General features: G+C 36.2%; 2 protein-coding genes and 1 non-coding gene across 3 annotated transcripts; all 3 read right to left on the bottom strand.

The window, feature by feature from the left end:
• Positions 1-2,523: 2,523 nt before the first annotated feature.
• LOC127092795 (uncharacterized) lies at positions 2,524-3,604 on the bottom strand. The gene is made up of 2 exons (XM_051031693.1): positions 3,444-3,604; positions 2,524-3,216 (listed from the first exon to the last, which is right to left on the bottom strand). Exons 1-2 carry the CDS (start codon positions 3,517-3,519, stop codon positions 2,696-2,698), a joined length of 597 nt encoding a protein of 198 aa, XP_050887650.1. The 5' UTR covers positions 3,520-3,604; the 3' UTR covers positions 2,524-2,695.
• A 4,458-nt stretch (positions 3,605-8,062) lies between these two features.
• Positions 8,063-8,169, bottom strand: LOC127098812 (small nucleolar RNA R71). Its single transcript, XR_007793507.1, has one exon. It is a non-coding gene; the product is annotated as a small nucleolar RNA R71 (small nucleolar RNA).
• A 14,576-nt stretch (positions 8,170-22,745) lies between these two features.
• On the bottom strand, positions 22,746-23,880 carry LOC127092794 (uncharacterized). The gene is made up of 2 exons (XM_051031692.1): positions 23,713-23,880; positions 22,746-23,482 (listed from the first exon to the last, which is right to left on the bottom strand). Exons 1-2 carry the CDS (start codon positions 23,786-23,788, stop codon positions 22,962-22,964), a joined length of 597 nt encoding a protein of 198 aa, XP_050887649.1. The 5' UTR covers positions 23,789-23,880; the 3' UTR covers positions 22,746-22,961.
• Positions 23,881-24,081: the final 201 nt, after the last annotated feature.

Raw genomic sequence — 24,081 nt, 5'->3', positions numbered from 1 at the left:
TTTGAAATTAGTAAAACGATTAAATTTTACTAGCAATCCAAATGGTGAGCATTGGAAGGTAATCATTAGGATTTTAGGCTATCATATGAAAACGAAAAATCTTGGTCTCTATTATGGTAGATTTCCTTCCATATTAGAAGGATATACCGATGCCAGTTGGATATCAAGTGTTGAATATCATAAATCTGCATTTGAATGGATATTTACATTAGCTAGCTTGGGGTGCAATTTCTTAGAAGAGCAAGAAATAAATGTGGATCACTCTCTCAACCATAAAATCAGAGTTTGAGGCTCTTGCTTCTGCTGGTTAAGAAGTTGAATGGTTGAGGGACCTTCTGTTGGAAGTTCCATAGGCTAAAGACAATGTTTTAAAAGTGTTAATACATTGTGGTAATCAAGCCACTTTACCTAGAGCATACAAAAAGTGTATAACATAGAGTCTAGGCAAGTATGACTTATACATTCTTTTGTGAGAAAATTGATTAAGGATGTAATCATTTCATTCACATATATATGATCAAGCTATGATTTGCTTTATCATTTACAAAACAACTGGCCAGAGATTTAGTAAAGACTTCCTCGACGGGTATGGGATTGAAACTCCTTGAATAAGGGTTCTGACAGCGATAGTAACTCAATCTGAAGTTAACAAACATTAACCTAAGATTCAATGGGTAGCAACAAGTCGTTGATCTGGATGTTTGTGCAACATTCTATGACAATGTTGACTATTACATAGTGAGGGTTGATTTTTTTTTACAAACTCTTGATGAAGTTATATATCGAGAATATGTAACTCAGAAATAGATATAAAATGAACTTCACCTATATGAATTTCGAAATGGTGTCGTCTCAAAGTGAGAGTAGGAGTTTCTTTCATGAAAAATTCACAAAAACAGAAAAAGCACATGACCGTAAATAGTGATAGGCGAGAGATGTAGACGAAGAACCATTAAAGAATGTGTGTAAGGTAACGTTGGTTTAATCGCAAGGGATAACGGTTCAAAGCATAACTACCTAACATTCTGATTAAGCTTTGTGTTATCCTTACTAATAAGTTCAATCCGAAAGATGTTTAACTATATTAACATTATTTTCCTCTTTTTTTCTGGAATTGGTCTTGTCATTATTAGAACAAGTAGTGAATTATTGTAAATTATTAACAATTAATAATCTTGAGTGTGTTCAAAAATGATAAGAAAATATACAAGTGAAGATTAATTTTTAATTCATAAACATGTAACACTTGTGAAGTATTACAGTAGGTAGTTTGTATTTTAAATTCAGAAATAGGCAACACTTCGTAAAATGTTGCAGAATGCAAAAAATACAATCTTTGAAAATGATTGTTGTAGGAGAAACAGTGTAACATTTGGTTTAAAAGTACTGTTGTAGGCGAAACAATACAACATTTGGAAACAATGTTGTTATAGGCGAAACAGTACAACATTTGGTAAAAGTGTTGCTAAAAGTGTGTGTTTCATCAAGGGTCGCAACTTTGTGAAACAACACTGCTTTGACCTATAAGTTGATCATTCCAGATTCAGAAAAATATCACACAAAAACATATTCTCTTTACACAAAATTCCAGAATTCATCTTCCCTACATTCGAGTTTTCATCTCGGTCTTTTATAAACTCGAGTATATAGTGAATTATCCTGGGTGTTCCTTCGTTCCAACTCTAAGACCATTGAAAATGCTTGAAATACTTATAAGAAAAGTAATTTCATTTAGGATTTTCGTCTCGATCCATTCTATATAAACTAATTTGATAAGAAAACTTTGAATGGGGGAGATTTGATAATAAACCACATATTAAAAAGGTGTATGTGAAGCATAAGTTTAAAGACTCGAGCAATTAGGCTCATTTTAGGTGGTTAGTTCTGCTCAGGGCCGACCCTGTGCATGTGCAGCATGTGCTGCAGCACAGGGCCCCAAATATTAGAGGGTCCAAATTTTTGAAATTTTCAATTTTCTTTATAAATATTAATAAAAATAAATAAAACGTTATTAAAAAAACTCAACAATCGAAAGAAATATTATGATAAAAATTTAATACATACAAAAATCAAGAATGATTAAAACTCAAAATAATTATAATTAAATTTATTTTTAATTTATATATAAATGTATTTTTGATATATTTTTAATTATTATAATAATATTTTAAAAAAAATAAGGCCTATTTTTATAATTAGAACGGGACCTCCAATATAATTGGGTCGGTCGGTCGGTCGGTCTTGGTTTTGCTTAAATAGAATAAGAGTTTCATTTCACCATCATTAATTTTTTTTTTTTTTTTTTTGGGTGTGGCTTTGGAAATTCTATAGTCTCTAAGTCATATAGGTATATAGGTATTCAAGAGAGATTATTAGCCGTTATTACTTTTATTGTAGTGCATGATACATGTCACACAATGGATGTATCAATACATTTTCAAATTAAGGTACATCATAAGAAGTAAATGGAACTCTAAACAGTACAAATTATTCATCTTCATCCATTTGTATCCAAAAAACACACACACACAAAAATGCCTCTTGCAGCTTCATATATATTACTTTTGTCCATACCCATAGAGCGATATTTCAAAACACTTCTACGTAGGTACAAACTTCATTATTAGTGGTACAAACTAAATATATAGTAGTACTCCTTATTTCTTTTTTATCTAAATTTCTTAAACTAATACATTTAGTATGGTGGATATGATGGAGCAACCACAGGTTCTTCTGCAAACTCCACATACCCTATTGGTTGTGGCGACGAAGCTACAAACTCCACTGAATGCACAGGTCCTGGTGCAACATAACCAGAGCTTTTCAATTCCGCCATTCCACGACGAGCATTTCCACCTTCCACCTCACACAACTTAGGAAGAAACACACCTTCACCAGCTGCAAGATTGAAGTAAAGATCAACAATATTTGGACAACTCTTGTAACACTGTGGAGAACATAGCTTCTCCGTGAAACGAGATTCCAGAAGTGAGTCTGATGAAATTCCAAGTGATTTTCTGTCTAAATCACAAGCTTTTACACATTGGTCGCTCTCAATGTGATCCTTTAGTTTATCAGCTTCTATCTCTGATGTTTTGCATGTGTATGCTTCTTCTCCGGTTCTTTTCACATGTTTCTCGAGGACACACCTTTTGCTGTTAGATGAGACGGCAAATGAACATGTTTCTGTGCTTAGGTACTCACATTCTATCCCTACTGCATTAATCACCATTATCATATTAAAACAATAGAGATATAAATACCAGATACAACTGATATATTAAAACTAATAATAATTAAAAAATAATAATAAATATAATATAATGATATGTGTCGGTATCGTAGTAGTGTTAGCACCTGACATCTATACGACATTAAAAATATCTTTGTTCATAGGTGTCGATGTTACATAATACCGCAATTTATCAGTTTTGGAGACTTACCAATAGTGGATGGGAGAGCTAGAGATATTAGAAAGGAAACTATAACCAAACTTCTTGAGATAAATTTAGAGGCCATGGCTTAAAGCTAGTGACCAAAACTGGTTGGAAATTTAGTTAAGATTGTGTTTGGAGTAATGTAGTTTAAGTAGGTCTATGGTTAGTGTACTTACAGTGGTTTTTATGTAGAAATTATGACACAAGAAAGAAAAAAATAGTAGATGCGGACTTTTCAAATTTTCTATAAATATACATAATTCAAACATGCTCTCCTTTTTTTCTTTTTCTTTTTTCTTGTGAAAATTGTTTAATCATGTTTTACTGTATTTTAATTAATTAGTTTTTTCATCTTTATAAAGGGTAGTAGCCTTCTATGTCCCCCATTATAAGTCATTTAGAAAGAGAAAAAAAAGAACATATGATGTTTTGCAAAGGAGGGTGTGATTTCTTTTGTTTGTTAATGGTAATTTATTTATGAAAATATTACTTTTTCTTAGTACCCTTTTGATGTTTGACAAAATACACAAGAGAATTATAATATGGTCATTGCGAAAGAAAAGCGTGAAGTGCGGTGGTGATGGAATCTCAACTTTGAAGAAATCAAGTTTGAATCTGAATAGCAGTCAACTGATACCAGTTGCCACTATCAGTGCCGGACTCTGTGCCTTCACTATCAAATTCTGCTCGGAAAATTCAAAAAATGCCTAAGACATGGAAAATCATTGATTACGTACTGTTAATGTTAAGCCTATTCCATTGGGCTTACATATATTGTCACAGTCTTAACAGAAAAGTCCAATAAAAATGGAAATGTTGTTATAACTAATCAACCATAACAATAAACTAATGGAAATTTCTTATCCCAACTATAGGTTGGAAAAACACTTTGTTGAAAATTTAAAATAGATTTTTGGAGATCATTCTCCGAATGCACTCTTGTATCACCTTATGACGATCAATGTCATTCTAGAGTAAAATGAAATTTCATTTCGAAGATTAATCTTCGGGTATTTTCAACAAATATATTAATATTTGAGCAGTGCAGTGGATATTTCGAAGATTATTTTTTGGAGGTTTGAGGCGGGATTTTGAAATATTTATCACCTTTGCAGGTCAGGTGTTTACGGAGATGCATCTCCGGAATAAAAAAACATGATTTTAATGAACCGGTCACTTGTATGATCACAAACTCATGATTCTTTTTCACTCTCAACTTTTTCCAAAAATCCTTACATTCTCAATCAACATTTTTACTCCAAATCTTCATTCTTGTGTTTCATCACATCAAAAGAAGCTGAAATTTCAAGTAAAAATCATTTATTTCAAACTTCATCGATCACATTAAATTAGTTTTTTGTGAAAAAAACGTGCATTTAACTCAGAGATACATCTCTGAATTCTGTATGAATTCATACGAAGATGCAACTCTGTAGTTTGTCTGTTCTCATTTTTTTAACTCTGTTTACAATTTTAGTAGTTTTTGAGTTTTTTATTGTAACTGTTTTATTAGATATGGTGCACCCCGATGTTTTCCCCAAACATGTTGTGTCTCCAAATGTAAAAGATGTTGTTGTGAAGGAGGTAGATATTGACAGTCAATCTAAAAATGAGCAAGAGTTTGAATTTCGTGATCACATGCTTTAATGGATTCATACGAATATTTTCAAACTGGGATTTGGTGTGGTAATCGGAAGGTCCGATAATGGTTCAGATAGAAGATGTATATTTGTGACAATGACATCCGAAAGAAGTGGGAAATATATACATCCTCTCTGGAATTTTAAACAAGATGATACCGATTCAAGAAAATGTGAGTGTCCCTTTAAGTTCGTGGTTATATGTTTATAAATAAGAAAGGGAGATTTAATGTCATATGTGGTTTACATAACCATGACTTGTGTGAAAAGTTAGTCGGTCATCCAATTGTGTGTTGCCTCATGTCGGAAGGGAAAGAATGTGTTTCATACATGACATTGATTTTGGTTCAACCAAAAACATACTTACAACTTTGAAACTTAGAAGACCCGGAAATATCTCAAATATCAAGCAAGTGCACAATATCTGATACCAATATAATAAGGCGTTAAAGGGGGATAAAAGTGAAATGCAACAACTATTGAAACTTTTGGATGATAACAATTATGTTTCCAGGTACCGCACGTGTGAGGATGGAGTAACCGTTAGAGATATGTTTTGGACTCATCCTCATTCCATCAAGTTGTTTGATAACATGAAATAAAATCACACTTTTGGACTCAATTTAATTAAATTATATTATTATTTGTTTCAATTTATTTTATATTATTCGATATTACTTGGTATTTTCCTTCTATTTATTTCAGGTAACATTATTTGAAGCATAAGTGAAAAAGAAAGAAAAGGGGGTGAAAAAAGAGGATGAGAAGCATTCCACTAAAGCCCAGCCCACAACTACCAACTAGAAGCGTTGATGCTGTGACGATCGCCACACAGGGTGTGACGAGCGTCACGCCCCTATGCTTTGTGTTACGAGCGTAACACATGGTGTGACGAGCGTCACACCCCCATTCCTATATTTTTGGCTTTGACGTGTAACAGAAGCACGTTCACCTTTTTCTTCGCTTAACCAGTTGACGCGTGACAAAACCTACTGAAGGACTTTGGAAGAAACGGTCACTTGATGGATTGGTATAAATAGATCCAATGGTGGAACCCTGCAGCTCTCTCTCATATTTTTCCAGTTTTCGGCACCGTGCATTATTTTTACTGCTTTTTAATTTTCCAGCACTCTACTTTCCTAGCAATTTTTATTTCCTTTTCTTTTCCAGTCCATTTTCAAAGCATTCAATTAATTTTCTCACAATAGTTTCTACACCAGAAACTATTGTGTAACTTTTACTGGATCTAACCTTACGTTAGGTCATAGTATTTTATTCCTTCGTTTTTATTTTCCTGTCCGATCGAAGATTGTAAGAACAAATCCAGCCGGCTTGTGGTGGAGTGTTCAAGCATCGAAGCTAGGAATAATCAAGATTTCTATTAATTTTACAGGTTCTTTAATTTTATTGTTTTAATTTATATATGCTCGGCACTGCTATTTATCTATACTGTTTTCCTGATATGGCCGTATTTAAGCATAATAATTGTTTAGGCCTGTTTAACATGTCCGGCTAATTAATTTAGATATCGGTATGTAAAGTAAGCAGAATAAAGGAATCAAAACTAAGTTTGTTTAAATTTATTTAAAAATATAGTCACTCTTTTTATGGACTCAATTTACAGAGTTAACACCAAAGTTTTTGTACGAGAGTAAAAAGCGTAAAGAAGTTAAAATCAATAGAACAACGGTTTGAGCTTTTAACTGGACAGTGTAAATTGGACACTAACTTTAAATCAGGGCGAAAGCAATTTTTAGAGTTAATTAAATTCTAATCATTTTCAAAAAGTATTTTTAAAGGTTAAATGTGAGGACGAGAGTTAAGCATTTAAGTTAATCATATAATCTAAGTCAACAGAGCGAGAGTTTGAGACGAGGGTGTTTAAATGGTTAGTATTTTCTTAAAAAGAGTTTCTACAGATTCTATTGTTTTCAAAAAGTGATTTTGGACTTAACTAAATAGTGAGAGCGTACGTTAACATAAAGTCATAGTCTGATTCAACAGAGTGAGAGTTTGAGAAAGGATTTTTAATCAATAGTGTCTACTGAAAAGACTTATTTTAAAACTAAGAAACCAACGAAGATTTGATTCCCTAATTACGACGAACTACATACCGATATCCGCGTTATTTGATATTTAATCTAGATCCAATTTTAGTTTTACTTTTCCCTCTAATCATCAAAGTATCATCCGCCTTAGCTTTACGAAGTAACCTTAGAAAAACGGTATATCGATTCATTAAGTCCCTGTGGGATCGATATCTTTTAAAACTACGCGATTAGACTGTGCACTTGCAGTCATTACCCCAATAGACTCATAAAGTCGCGATCAAGTTTTTGGCGCCGTTGCCGGGGACTTTTATTTAGTCGATATCGTAACTCTTCTGTTACGCTGTGGAGACTAGGCAATTTTTATTTTTTCCCATATTTTTCGTTGATTTGTATGCCACACACTCGCTCACAAGGCGAACCGTACTACTTACGAATCAACGACGTTGAACGATATCTCCGAGTCTTACGACGAATTCGGGAGTATCGTGCTGCAAACAATCTTCCTCCAATCGAAATTCCTGATCCTAAAAATCTCCTTCCTTCGCCGATACCCGAGATGGCAGAACCAGCTCGTGCTCTTCGAGATTACGCCGCTCCATCGCAAGATGAGCCGCATTCGAGTATTGCTCCACCCGCAATCGAAGCAAACAACTTCAAACTTAAACCTTCGCTGTTACAAGCAGTGCAACAGAATCAATTCTCTAGAAATCCTACCGAGGATCCAAACCTTCATTTATCCGTATTTGTCCAATACGCTGATACTGTTAAAGCTAATGGTGTCACTTCAGAGGCAATTCGACTTCGTCTCTTTCCTTTCTCGCTAAGGGATAAAGCTAGAAGATGGCTTCCGTCTCTTCCTTCCAACTCAGTCACCACATGGAATGAGTTGAAGAAAGTCTTTCTTGCCCGATATTTTCCTCCAAGCAAAACAGCTATGTTGAGAGCCCAGATAAATGGATTTAAACAGAAAGATAACGAGTCTCTTTTCGAAGCTTGGGAAAGATACAAAGACATGATGAGACTTTGTCCACACCATGGTTTAGAGGACTGGTTAGTAATTCATACCTTCTATAATGGTCTCTTGTACAACACAAGGTTAACAATAGACGCCGCCGCAGGTGGTGCGCTTATGGATAAACCTTATGCCGATGCTTATCAACTTATCGAGAGCATGGCCCAAAATCATTATCAGTGGGGAAGCGACCGAACAATGGTAGAAAAACCTCAAACGAAAAGTGGCATGTACGAGATAAGTAGCCTTGATCATGTTAATGCAAAAGTGGATGCTCTTGCCCAGAAAATTGAAAGTTTAAATGTATCACCTCCAGCCACCGTGGTTGTCGTGACTCAAAATTGCGAAGTCTGTGGAATCCAAGGTCACACTCCTACAGATTGTCAACTCCTAACAGGAATCCAAGCAGAGCAAGTGAACTATGCTCAAGGAAATCCCTACTCGCATACCTATAACTCAAACTGGAAGAACCATCCTAATTTTTCATATAAGAGTAATAATGCTTTATACGCACCAGGTTAAGCTCCCAGTCAAGCCCCAGCTATACCTCCTGGATATCAAAAGCCGACCCCATCTACACCTAACAATAACATTCCTAGGAAATCCAACTTGGAAATCATGATGGAGAACTTCATAGCTTCTCAACAGCAAACCAATAAAGAGTTCTTAAATCAGAATGTACACACTAACGAACAGATTAAACAACTAGCAAGTAAAGTAGATGCCCTGGCTACCCATAACAAAATGCTGGAAACACAAATCTCACAAGTAGCTCAACAACAAGCGCCTACTGCTGCCCCAACTGGTACATTTCCTGGACAGCCCCAACCTAACCCGAAAAGCCACGCTCATGCAATTATATTGAGAAGTGGAACAGAGGTAGAAGGACCGTCTGATCCAAGAATTGAAAACCAAAACTCTAAAAAGTCAACTGAGGAAGAAAATAAACCTAAGGAAAAGGAAGAGAGTAATAAGGAAACCGTAGAAAAGAAAGAACCTTATGTACCTCCACCGCCTTATAAACCACCTATCCCTTATCCTCAAAGGCTTATTAAAACCAAAGACGCGGGCCAATTTAAAAAATTTGTTGACCTACTGAAACAATTAAACGTCACAATTCCTTTTACAGAAGCTATTACACAGATGCCCTCATATGCTAAGTTCTTAAAAGAAATTCTTTCTAATAAAAGGAAACTTGAAGATAGCGAAACCGTTACACTCACTGCTGAGTGTAGCGCTATAATCCAGAATATGCCTCCTAAACTTAAAGATCCTGGTAGTTTCTCTATACCCTGTCACATAGGAAAATTTGTCATAGACAAAGCTCTATGCGATTTAGGAGCCGGTATCAGTGTTATGCCCTTGTCCATATGCAAGAAATTGGAAATGGGAGAATTAAGACCAACTAAAATGTCTATGCAATTAGCAGATCGTTCCGTTAGATATCCCGTAGGAATTCTTGAAAACGTTCCCGTGCGCATAGGTCAATTCTACATCCCAACCGATTTTGTAATTATGGACATAAGAGAAGATGAAGTCACACCCATTATATTGGGAAGACCATTCTTAGCAACCGCCGGTGCCATCATAGACGTAAAACGAGGACGACTCACTTTCGAAGTAGGAGAAGAGAAAATTGAGTTCATTCTTTCCAAAATTTTGAAAGTACCTGCAATAGATGACACATGTTACTTCATGGATATCATCGACGAATGCATAAAAGAAACAGAATTAGAAAATGACAAATTGTCTGACTATCGTGTAGAAGACAGACTGAACCAATGTTTAGCAATAACACCGGATCCTACGCAATGCCTTAAGAAACCAACCCTCGACCTGAAAACACTTCCCAAAAATCTGAGATATGAATTCCTAGACTTAGAACTTGAACGACCAATGATAGTAAATGCAGACCTAGGAAAACTCGAAACCGAAAAACTCCTACATATCTTAAGAAAATATCCAACCGCACTAGGATACAACATCACCGATCTTAAAGGGATAAGTCCTTCTATTTGTATGCATCGCATCATGCTAGAAGAAGACTGTAAAACTTCTAGGGAACATCATAGGAGACTAAACCCGATCCTGAGTGAGGTAGTGAAGAAGGAAGTAACGAAGTTATTAGAGGCAGGTATCATATATCCTATATCCGATAGCAAATGGGTTAGCCCTGTACACGTAGTACCAAAGAAGGAGGTATAACAGTTATCGAAAATGAAAAAGGAGAAACTATAACCAAACGAATCGAATCGGGATGGAGAATGTGCATTGACTATAGGAAGCTAAACAAAGCAACCCAAAAAGATCATTTTCCTTTACCATTCATAGACCAGATGTTAGAACGATTAGCCAAGCATTCTCATTTCTGCTACCTAGACGGTTACTCGGGCTTCTTTCAAATACCAATTCATCCTGATGACCAAGAAAAGACAACGTTCACATGTCCTTTTGGTACCTTCGCTTATCGACGAATGTCGTTTGGCTTGTGCAATGCTCTTGCAACCTTCCAAAGGTGCATGATGGCAATATTCGCCGATTTTCTTGAAAACATCATGGAACTCTTTATGGATGACTTTTCCGTATGCGGGCAAAGTTTCGAAGAATGTATTGAAAACCTAGAAAGAGTTCTAGAACGATGTGTAAAAGTAAACCTAGTACTTAATTGGGAAAAATGTCACTTTATGGTACAAGAAGGAATTGTTTTAGGACACATCATATCAAATAGAGGAATTGAAGTAGACAAAGCCAAAATAGAAGTAATCGAAAACCTTCAACCTCCGAAAACTGTGAGAGAAGTACGAAGCTTCTTAGGACATGCCGGTTTTTATCGACGATTTATTAAAGATTTTTCTAAAATAACCAAACCTTTAACCGGATTATTAATGAAAGATGCTGAATTCATCTTCGACAATAAATGTTTAGAAGCATTTCAAACACTTAAACAAGCATTAATCTCCGCGCCCATAATGCAGACTCCGGATTGGAATGAACCATTCGAAATAATGTGTGACGCAAGTGACTACGCCGTAGGCGCTGTTTTAGGACAACGAAAGGATAAAAAACTTCACGTCATATATTATACAAGTAGAACTCTAGATGAAGCACAGATGAATTACGCCACGACCGAGAAAGAACTTTTAGCAGTAGTATTTGCACTAGATAAATTTCGTTCTTACTTGGTCGGAGCTAAAATAATCGTTTACACTGACCACGCTGCCATTAAGTACCTCTTAACAAAAAAGGACGCTAAACCTAGACTCCTAAGGTGGATCTTGTTGTTACAAGAATTTGATTTGGAAATCAAAGATAAAAAAGGAACTGAAAACGTAGTAGCAGATCACCTTTCTAGACTTGAAAATCTGGAACCGGAAAGAACATCGATCAATGATGACTTCTCGTACGATAAACTTATAGCTAATTTGGAAGAAAATAGAGCTGATGAACAGGTAGAGACCACCTTGGCTGTATGCGTTACACCATGGTACGCTGACTTTGTCAATTATTTAGCCGCCGGAATAGTTCCACTTGATTTATCCTACCAGCAAAAGAAACGATTCGTCCATGACATGAAACATTATTATTGGGACGACCCTTTACTTTTCAAAAGAGGCCCCGATGGTATTTTCCGTCGGTGTATACCTGAAGAAGAGATAGAAAGTATAATCCAACATTGTCATTCCACTCCTTATGGTGGACACGCAAGTACATCCAAGACCTGCTCTAAAATCCTACAAGACGGTCTTTATTGGCCAAACATATGGAAGGATGTGCATGCTGCTGTCAAGAAATGTGATAGATGTCAACGCACAGGAAACATATCTAGACGTGACGAGATGCCACAAAAGGGCATTTTGGAAGTAGAGATTTTTGACGTCTGGGGAATAGATTTCATGGGACCTTTTCCACCTTCTTTCGGTAACAAGTACATACTCGTAGCGGTTGACTACGTATCAAAATGGATTGAAGCTATAGCTTCTCCAACCAACGAGACACGAGTAGTAACTAAACTCTTTAAGAATATAATTTTCCCAAGATTTGGTGTCCCAAGAATAGTCGTCAGTGATGGTGGATCGCATTTCATATCTAAGATACTCGAAAAACTATTGTTTAAGTATGGTGTAAGACATCGAGTAGCGACACCTTACCATCCTCAAACCAGTGGACAAGTGGAAGTGTCTAACAGAGAAATTAAACAGATATTGGAAAAAACAGTCACCACCTCAAGGAAAGACTGGTCATCAAAATTACCCGAAGCTCTATGGGCATATCGAACCGCTTACAAAACTCCCATAGGAACAACCCCATTTAAGCTTATTTATGGTAAATCTTGCCACCTCCCAGTAGAGTTAGAACATAAGGCCTATTGGGCTATTAAAAATTTAAATTTAAACTACAAGGCTGCCGGTGAAAAGCGAATTCTTGATATAAACGAATTAGAGGAACTTAGACAAGACGCATACGAAAATGCCAGAATCTACAAGGAAAGAACGAAAAAATGGCATGATAAGCGCATATCAAGGAAAACTTTCAAACAAGGCGATGTAGTCCTATTGTTTAACTCTAGACTTAAGTTATTCCCAGGAAAACTACGATCTAGATGGTCAGGCCCTTTCCAAGTTACTAACGTCTTTCCCAGTGGAGCTGTGGAAATTAAAGGAAAATCTATGGAAGCATTTATCGTAAACGGGCAGCGTCTGAAACATTATCACTATGATGAAAACAATGAAGACTCGCAAGTCCTGCACTTAGACGTATTGTCTCCAAAATTTATAGATTAACATTTAATAATTTTATGTCGAGCTTGCGACATTAAACAAAGCGCTTCGTGGGAGACAACCCACAAATTTTTACTATCTTTTCTTTGATTATTCTTTTGATTTTATTTAGTATTCATTCTTCATTTATTTTATTTTATAAAACTTTTCTTCTTTTCTTCTTTCGGCATCTGGCCAAATCCTGACTAAATTCTTGTTTTTCTTTTCTTTAGTTAACATTAACCTGATGGGACAAATTGATCGTATGGGTATCAAATTCAGAGGGAAAGCTCAGAGACAAAAGTTTGAAGAGCTAGCAGAGAGAGAGATGCACCCAAGTTTCTATGCTGATGATTGGGCAATGACTGCCCTTGGACTAAGAGAGAGTGTCATGTATCTGCTAAGTCAAATAGGGTGGGAAACCACTCCTGTTCGAAGACAATTTGTTACTTACCGGAGGCTAACTCTAGAATTCCTTAGCTCCCTGATCTATCTACCAAACCATGGAAAAGGAATAGGCCGAGGTTTCATTCAGTTCAGGATGTTCAATATGGAGTATCAATTTAACATTCAAGAATTTACTAACCTTTTAGGGTTTCCTACTTCTTTTGACACATTCACCATTAGCCAAGAAGACCTTTTTGAATATAGAGAGCTTGAACATTTTTGGGGAAGTTTGACGGGAAATGACGATCCTGAGGAACATGAGTTTCTTTCTGGAAACATACATAACCCAGCTTTTCGTTATTTCCACAAGATCCTAGCACACACTCTTTTTGGGAAGAAATCAAATATTACCACAGTATCACGTGATGAACTCTTCATAATATTTTGTGCTTCCCAGAACCGTCCAGTGAATGGTGCCACCTATATGTTGGCGAGTTTCGACCGCCTTATTCAAGCTGACCGTGCACCGATCCTAATAGGAGGACTGGTAACTATGATTGCTAATGCTATTGGATTGCGCCAACCCATGCTTGATTTGAACCCTTTCTGTGGCATTGAGCCTATGAATATACCTTTCCTCTTCAACACTATGTTTATAGGAAACCTTGGACCTGAAGAGTTTGAACTAATAATTAACAACCAAGTTCTTTATCTATTCACCATGCCTAGTCCGATGACTGGTGTTCATAACCGAAACAATTGGCTCTACAACCTGAATGGAATACCTTCCCCTGTTAGATCTGTTGAATCCATCCAAGACTATGAGATTTGTGATGACCAGATTCCTTATGCTGAGTCTGATCCACAGACACCTACTGGTTACCATGATGTTGCCTCTCCACCTCATCCTATCCCGACCGCAGAATCGGCAATACCTGATCATAGACATCATATGCCCGGAACTGATTATAACACCGCCATTCAAGCCTTGATGTCAGAACAAGATGCCATCAGAAAAGAGTTAACTAATATGGGACATGAATTTCTGGGATACATGAGTAGTATGACAAATCAATTTCATGAGTTGCTACACCGTGTCAATTCCTTTGTTCCTCCGGCCAGAGATCCTGCAAGTGGCTAGAAGTTTTTAGTTAATTAGTTTTAGTTTTAGGGAATCTATAGTTTCGTTTAACATTGTTTTTAATCTTAGTATTTATTTTTCCCTGTTTTCTCTTATCTTCAAATGTTACATTATGTTTATTTTATGAAGCTATTGCATCATTGGTTTATTTTATTTTATTTTGATTTATACAATATCTACAATTACCAGTAATGATATTCACTACATACTACTTACATAGCCTATTAGAGAAAAATATATATATACCCTATGGTGTGTAGTAGAATAGCATACATGGCAATTCAAAAATATAACAATAGCAAAATATAATAAACATAAACAAAACAAAATAAAAACAATTTATGAAGCACCCACGTAAGCAGTGACCATTGCAAGCTAACCTGTGTGACGAGCGTCACACAAGCCATCACGGTCGTCACGCAAGTGCATGTGACGCCCGTAACACCTTCCGTCACGAGCGTGACAGCTTCAGAATAGATGAACGTTGGTGACCGTTGGGGACACGACCGTTACCCCCCCCCCCCCCCTCCCCCACCTTTTTATTTTCCCCATTCACTCACCTTTACTCCATCCCACTCACATTCATCCACATTTATTTTTCCCTCACCCACTCCTCTTCAAACTTCCAAAAACTTTTCCTATAAATACCTACAATACCTTTCTCCCTACACCACATCATTCCAACAAACCACTCTATACAAATACAATTCCATCCTCTTTCATTCTTTCAACCTACCTATCAATATGGCGGAAAACCAACAATTCAGAAATATTATCTTCCGATCCGAAGATGATAATTATCAACGGGAGCAGTTCGATCGGTTTTAACAACGAGGTGTCGTCTCTACCAGGTATCCTGATTTAAATTGTTTACAAGAATTAGGATTACTTCAAGGTGTGCAATGGATGCTTCGGCTTGCTGATTTAACCTTTCTTTGCACACACAATCAACCTACCTACCCATCACTCACCTTAGAATTTTTAAATTCTTATTCATACACCACTCCAACCGGTGAAGACGAGTACTTAACCGGTACCGCAAATTTCCGCATGTTCAACACTGAGTACTCACTATCCCAGAACCAATTGAGTGCCATGCTACACTTCCCTGTAGAAGGCCAAGTCCACCCAAGAATCCCTCCGAACTCACAGTGGCACATAAACGCCTTCGACCTCTTTAGAAAAATATCCGGTGTGGAAACCAATAACTGGGATGTACTCCTTGCTTCACATATACATAACCCCACTATCCGGTATTTTATCCGTATTCTGCAAAACACCATTTTTGGTCGACCCAACAACAGCAAAGTCAACGCAAAGGAATTATTCTTCCTCCACTGCGTCTTTGAAATGGATACAAAGGTAAACGCCGCCTCTTTCTTATTTCACCATATCCGCACCCTATGTGCTAGAGGTCGCCAACCTTTTGTGATTGGAGGATTAATAACCACCATAGCATTTGGTTTGAATCTAGGGGACCGACTTCAAAATTTACAATCTCTGCCACCCCTATTTATGGATATAAGCTATTGTCGCTCCAGCCGCTTAATCAAAAATAGGGTAGGCGGAAGGTATTATCTTATGGTGAATAACCAAGAAGTCCCAAGCGTTGTTTTGCCCAACATTGCCCTCACAGATGTCACCAATCCCAACCGCTTCATCTATGATCTGAATGCTCTCGAACCTACCGAGCCTACACAAGCAAACCCTCCCCCGGACGAGTTTGAGGAAATGGAGCAAGGTGATCAAGGTCCTGAACAACAATCAGCCCCGCTTAACCCTTCCGATAATGCAACTGGCCAATCCTCCCGACGTCGTCGAAGAAGAAGGCCTGCAACAAATGATGATATCATGGACGCTATTGAACATCAAGCCCAACAGCTTGATGCCATGCAGGCACAGAATCTCGAAGTAATGCAACTGATGCGCCTGATGCAACAACAACAGGAAGCGAGGAATGCAATAACCGACCAGCGGTTCACTGACTTGCTCAACATGTTTGACGACTTGGGAGTACGTCAACGATCACCGGGTCCGAGAACCAGAGGCGGAAGGCAGAATTGAGTTTGGGTTCCCTTATTCTTTTCCTTTTCTTTAGTTTTCTTTGAAACATTGGGGACAATGTTTCATTCAAGTGTGGGGGGGAAACTTTGTTTCAGTTATGATTACTTCTCTTTCAACATTCCTTTTTCAAGTATGTTATTTCCCTTTCATTGTTATTTCCCTTTCATTTATATCATTAATTCAAAATATATATAAAAAAAAAATTATATAATATATATTTATTTTAAGTTAAGTCCCTAGTGTGAAAATTTTTTATTATCTATTCCCCTTAATTTTCTTGAGCCATAACAAAAATTCAACACACTCAATAAGTATAAAGGTTGCTTATTTTATTAAACTTGAGTAAAATTAAGACAAAAATTATTACCGCCCCAACGCTCTAAACAAACCTCAACATGTTAGATCAGAAAAGTACCTATTATACCAATCCCTTGAACTTTTAGTTTTATAGTAACCCCGAGTAGTTTATACGAGAAGTCGGCACCATCCTAATAGCAAACTACGTGGAGAGCCGATGAATATAAGTGAATGATTCCCAAGACAATATATTAGAAAAAAAAATCAGGTAATGCACTAATTAAGTTAGGTGATCCTTACCCGATCATTTAATCCAAAGGTTGCGGACCCTACAAAAACATTGTATGAACGATCCATTGTGAGTTGGTTCAGCGGTTTCTGGTGCTGAACTTGGTAGGGCGGACTACGATCCGATCCCCCGCAATTTGCAATGGACTACGTAACGAAGTTATCCAACTTATGTACCAGAACTTCTAGCTAAAAGGGGATCAGAATCGCTAACCGGTTACTCCACTATGTGCGCGAAAAGATAAAGGGCTTAATGTGATTTCGCTAGAATGAAAACGGGTGAAATAAGAGTAAAAGAACTAGGATAGCTATAATAGCGTGACTCGAACTGGTTTGCATAAGGTAGGGTTATCTGAGGTTGTAACGGTAGTTGTTGATGTTAAGATTAAGCTCAGGTTATTTCTAAACGAGATTTACTTGCAACCTACTACGAATTGATGTGTGTTTGGAAATTTCATCTAGCTAATATTTTAAACCGATTTCTACATTGAATCTTGCTTGAGGACAAGCAAAAGTCTAAGTATGGGGGAGTTTGATAACATGAAATAATATCACACTTTTGGACTCGATTTAATTAAATTATATTATTATTTGTTTCGATTTATTTTATATTATTCGATATTACTTGGTATTTTCCTTCTATTTATTTCAGATAACATTATTTGAAGCATAAGTGAAAAAGAAAGAAAAGGGGGTGCAAAAAGAGGATGATAAGCATTCCACTAAAGCCCAGCCCACAACTACCAACTAGAAGCGCTGATGTTGTGACGATCGCCACACAGGGTGTGACGAGCGTCACGCCCCTATGCTTTGTGTTACGAGCGTAACACATGGTGTGACGAGCGTCACACCCCCATTCCTATATTTTTGGCTTTGACGCGTAACAGAAGCACGTTCACCTTTTTCTTCGCTTGACCAGTTGACGCGTGACAAAACCTACTGAAGGACTTTGGAAGAAACGGTCACTTGATGGATTGGTATAAATAGATCCAATGGTGGAACCCTGCAGCTCTCTCTCATATTTTTCCAGTTTTCGGCACCGTGCATTATTTTTACTGCTTTTTAATTTTCCAGCACTCTACTTTCCTAGCAATTTTTATTTCCTTTTCTTTTCCAGTCAATTTTCAAAGCATTCAATTAATTTTCTCACAATAGTTTCTACACCGGAAACTATTGTGTAACTTTTACTGGATCTAACCTTACGTTAGGTCATAGTATTTTATTCCTTCGTTTTTATTTTCCTGTCTGATCGAAGATTGTAAGAACAAATCCAGCCGAGTTGTGGTGGAGTGTTCAAGCATCGAAGCTAGGAATAATCAAGATTTCTATTAATTTTACAGGTTCTTTAATTTTATTGTTTTAATTTATATATGCTCGGCACTGCTATTTATCTATACTGTTTGCCTGATATGGCCGTATTTAAGCATAATAATTGTTTAGGCCTGTTTAACATGTCCGGCTAATTAATTTAGATATCGGTATGTAAAGTAAGCGGAATAAAGGAATCAAAACTAAGTTGGTTTAAATTTATTTAAAAATATAGTCACTCTTTTTATGGAGTCAATTTACAGAGTTAACACCAAAGGTTTTGTACGAGAGTAAAAAGCGTAAAGAAGTTAAAATCAATAGAACGACGGTTTGAGCTTTTAACTGGACAGTGTAAATTAGACACTAACTTTAAATCAGGGCGAAAGCAATTTTTAGAGTTAATTAAATTCTAATCATTTTCAAAAAGTATTTTTAAAGGTTAAATGTGAGGACGAGAGTTAAGCATTTAAGTTAATCATATAATTTAAGTCAACAGAGCGAGAGTTTGAGACGAGGGTGTTTAAATGGTTAGTATTTTCTTAAAAAGAGTTTCTACAGATTCTATTGTTTTCAAAAAGTGATTTTGGACTTAACTAAATAGTGAGAGCGTACGTTAACATAAAGTCATAGTCTGATTCAACAGAGCGAGAGTTTGAGAAAGGATTTTTAATCAATAGTGTCTACTGAAAAGACTTATTTTAAAACTAAGAAACCAACGAAGATTTGATTCCCTAATTACGACGAACTACATACCAATATCCGCGTTATTTGATATTTAATCTAGATCCAATTTTAGTTTTACTTTTCCCCCTAATCATCAAAGTATCATCCACCTTAGCTTTACGAAGGAACCTTAGAAAAACGGTATATCGATTCATTAAGTCCCTGTGGGATCGATATCTTTTAAAACTACGCGATTAGACTGTGCACTTGCAGTCATTACCCCAATAGACTCATAAAGTCGCGATCATTGTTCAACACGTTTTCTACTGTGTTCATCATTGATTCAACGTATAAGACCAACAAGTACAGACTTTCAATACTGGAGATGGTTGGTGTTACCTCTAATGAGAAGACATATTCAGTCAGGTTTGCATTTCAAAAGAGCGAAAAAAAGAGAATGTTATTTCGGCTTTAGAGGTGTGTCGTACAATGTTGAAGGGTCAAGAAGAGATGTTGAAAGTATTTGTTACTGACCGTGATACCGCTTTGATGAATTCAGTTGCAAAAAAAAATTCTACTTCTTATGCATTACTTTGTAGGTATCACATAACTAAGAGTGTAAGAAGTCGGGTTAAATCCACAGTAGGGACAAACCAGAAAAAGACCGAAGATGGAAAAATGGTGAACACGGGTGTAATAGTGGAAAAAATTATGGATGCATGGAGTTTTATAGTAAATTCTTCTACTAACGAGTCATATATCGATTTCTTTATAAATTTCAGGAAGGTGTGCAAGAGATATCCAAATTTGTTGAAATATGTTGAGAGTACAATCAGGTGAAGGAGAAAATTGTTTGTTCATGGACCGATCAGGTTAGACATCTTGGGAATACAACAACAAACCGAGTTGAGTCTGCCCATACTACATAGAAGAATTGGAGGGGAAATAGTAAGGGTGATTTGTGTAGAAATTTGGAGTCTGTGAACCAAATGATCCAGAACTAGCATAATGAGATACAAACGTCATTGTGTCAGAGCATCGTAGTTTTGGAACACAGATTTAAAGATAACAATCTTTATTCTCAATTGGTTGACAACATATCTCGAGCAAATTTAAATTATATTTTTCACGAAGAAAAACGAGCTGATAATGTAGGCTCCGATAGTGCAAAATATGGTTGCACAATTGTGAAAACCTATGGTTTCCCATGTGCTTGTCTTATAACAAAGAAGGTGGAACTTGGTAGCCTCTTAAGAACGGATAAAGTTTACAGTCACTAGAAGAAGCTTAGGTTTGATGATGATGGTGTCATGAAAGACGTTAAATCGAATATCTCTATCTTGACCGAATGGGAAGTGATACAAGAGAGATTTTTGAAAGTTGGTGACAATATGACATTCCACATCAAAGAACAATTGAGGAAGATTGCTTAACCAGAAACCACTGACACTACTACGAAAATTACATATGACGAAGGGTGCAAAACACATTTACTGACAACTGCATGTTCATTGTTAGGTAGTGTGTGATTGTATGTATGCTGGTTTCCATAACGGGCGAGAGGTCGTGGTTCGACCGTGGTTATAAGGTAGGTTGCACTCTACTTATAACAACGATTTAGTCAAACAACTGTTGTGAAATAATTTATAGGTCCTTGGTTTGAATCTCAGCCTCGCTATTCTTTCCTTGTCATTTTTCCCATATTCCTTCTTGATGTTCTTCATATGAAGTAGGCACTTATGTTGCTTAAGAATAAAAATCTACACACACAAGATAAAAAAAAGAGATAAGAGAGAATATTAGTTTGTGTTGCCATTTACTTCCTTTAACAACACCAAAACCACAACTACAATCAACAATCTAATAATGAGTTTGTAACATGAACAAAGTTATAGTCATAAAACATGAACAAGGAAACATGAACAAAGTTATAGTCACAAAACATGAACATGGAAACATGAACAATATACATCACAATTTCATTATGTTAAAAAACATATCAAGAAATGAAATGTAACCCTAGCGAAGAAGATAAACTTTCAGAAAGTAGTAGCATTACCACAATGTGTGTGTGTGTGTGTGTGTGTGAGAGAGAGAGAGAGAGAGAGAGAGAGAGAGAGAGAGAGAGCAACAAACACAAAATGGTAACGTGCCGTAAGTTGAAGAGGATCAAGATTTTATTTCCAAAAATGATTTCCCTATCGTTGTCGTCTCGTTCGATAGGGCACACTTGAGTCTTATGAACAAAATGAGGTACCTTCTATTATGTTTTCATTTTGTGGGGAATAATTTCACAACGATTGCAAGTTTCAACCGTAGTGAAATATGGAATATATAATCACGGTTGAATCAAACAATAGTAATTTTTATACTTTCAATTTTTAAATAACAATAAATGTGAAGGAACATGTGCTTATTTTTATTGAAAAAATGGAAAAATGCTAGAATTTGGGATTCAGAGCTTGTCATCCAAGTTCTACGACCACTATTATTTTCAAGGAGCGTGATGAAAAGTTATTTAATAAAATAAAATAAAAAACACGTGCGTAAAAATGTGATATGACTACGGTGAAAAAATGGTTGTTGTAATATTGTGTTATCGAAGGTATATTTTCGAGTAGTGTGATCTGAAACCACCCTCTCAATCGGTAAAAACAAAAGGTGTTCCGAAGAAGGTCAAGTCTACACTGAGTGACAATTCAACGATGTGGTCTCTTTCGTATTTTGAACATGTGGACAAAGTTTTTCCGGAGTCACCAACTCCAAAATCTCAAAAGAATATTTTTAAAGAAGCTTGCATTAGCAAACCACCTCCACCAAAAAATTTATTAATTAACGAGATGCCGGTTTTTATGCACAAATACATAACAGATCATCAATGTTAAGTCTGACGGTAGTTGCGATTTTCGAGTTGTTTCAGCTGTGCTCGGTAAAAAAGAAGATGATCACACACTTGTGTGCCATCAACTTATCCATGAGTTGAGGACCCATAAAGAATCATACACAGCTTTACAGAAAGAAAGCAAATTTTGGTGTAATTTATGTGTCTCTTGTTCCTTGCATTCGTGGACCAGCACCGGAGGAAAATGAATGTGCTTCTTTGAAATAGATCATTTCATATTAAGTGCGTATGATAGAGTCAGTATTTAGTCTTATAAGATTGGTGCGTATGAGAGAGAGAGAGAGCGCTTCATGGATAATGAAAGAGGACGCCTCCAAGACATTTATACAATATTACACAATGATTGAGACACAATTAACATAAACCAAATAACATAAAAATCAAAAACTCTAGTCTGTAACTAACTAGTAACATAAAACTTGTAACTAGTTACTGACACAAATTGAAATTAACTAACATTGATAACTAATTATTTCAAATGCGTGCCGACTACACTAACTCCATAAACACTTTTCTACTATTATTTAATTTATTTTGATACCAGTAACGGATTACACATCGTATTAACCGGTTACCGCACTTGAATTATTTAAAAAAACTATTAACATTAAATAAGACTTTCATTTCACCGTCATTAGTTTTTTTTTTGGCTTGGGAAATTCTAAGTTCTCAGTGATATAGGTTTCAAGAGAGATTATTAGCACTTATAACTTTTATTGTTGTGCATGATACATGTCACACAATGGATGTATCAATACATTTTCAAACTAAGATACATCATAAGAAGTAAATGGAATCTAAACAACACAAATTATTCATCTTCATCCATTTGTATCCAAAACACACACAAAAAATGCCTCTTGCAGCTTCATATATATTACTTTTGTCCATACCCATATAGCGATATTTCAAAACACTTCTACGTAGGTACAAACTTCATTATTAGTGGTACAAACTAAATATATAGTAGTACTCTTTATTTCTTTTTTATCTAAATTTCTTAAACTAATACATTTAGTATGGTGGATATGATGGAGCAACCACAGGTTCTTCTGCAAACTCCACATACCCTATTGGCTGTGGAGATGAAGCTGCAAACTCCACTGAATGCACAGGTCCTGGTGCAACATAACCAGAGCTTTTCGATTCCGCCATTCCACGACGAGCATTTCCACCTTCCACCTCACACAACTTAGGAAGAAACACACCTTCACCAGCTGCAAGATTGAAGTAAAGATCAACAATATTTGGACAACTCTGGTAACACTGTGGAGAACATAACTTCTCTGTGAAACGTGATTCCAGAAGTGAGTCTGATGAAATTCCAAGTGATTTTCTGTCTAAATCACAAGCTTTTATACATTGATCGCTCTCAATGTGATCCTTTAGTTTATCAGCTTCTATATCTGATGTTTTGCATGTGTATGCTTCTTCTCCGGTTCTTTTCACGTGTTTCTCGAGGACGCATCTTTTGCTGCTAGATGAAACAGCAAATGAACATGTTTCTGTGCTTAGATTCTCACATTCTATCCCTCCTGCATTAATCACCATTGTCATATTAATTCATTATAGTCAATCAAATATGAACCTCAGACACGAGATTGACACGTCGACACCGATAATAACTGAAAATAATAATAAATTGAATATAATTACATGTGTCGTGTTAGTGTTAGAAATTGACACTTATTAGACACTAAAAATATCTTTGTTCAAAAGTGTCGATGATATATAATATCACAATTTAGCTGTTTTGGAGACTTACCAAGAGTGAATGGTAGGACCAGAGATATTAGAAGGGAGACTATAACCAAACTTCTTGAGATATATTTAGAGGTCATGGCTAAAAGCTAGGGACCAAACTGGTTGGAAATTTATTTAAGTTTGTGTTTGGAGGAATGTAGTTAATGTAGGTTTATGGTTAGTGCATTTATAGTGGTTTTTCTGTGGAAATGATGACACAAGAAAGAAAAAGTAGTAGATGCGGACTTTTCAAATTATCGATAAATATACATAATTCAAACATGCTCTCCTTTTTTTCTTAGTCTTTTTTCTTGTGAAAATTGTGTAATCATGTTTTACTGTATTTCAATTAATTAGTTTTTTCATCTTTATAAAGGGTAATAGCCTTCTA

The sequence above is a fragment of the Lathyrus oleraceus genome, chromosome 6 (assembly GCF_024323335.1).
Source record: "Lathyrus oleraceus cultivar Zhongwan6 chromosome 6, CAAS_Psat_ZW6_1.0, whole genome shotgun sequence".
Classification (NCBI taxonomy): Eukaryota; Viridiplantae; Streptophyta; class Magnoliopsida; order Fabales; family Fabaceae; genus Lathyrus; species Lathyrus oleraceus.
This window is presented reverse-complemented; position numbering and strand designations above follow the sequence as displayed.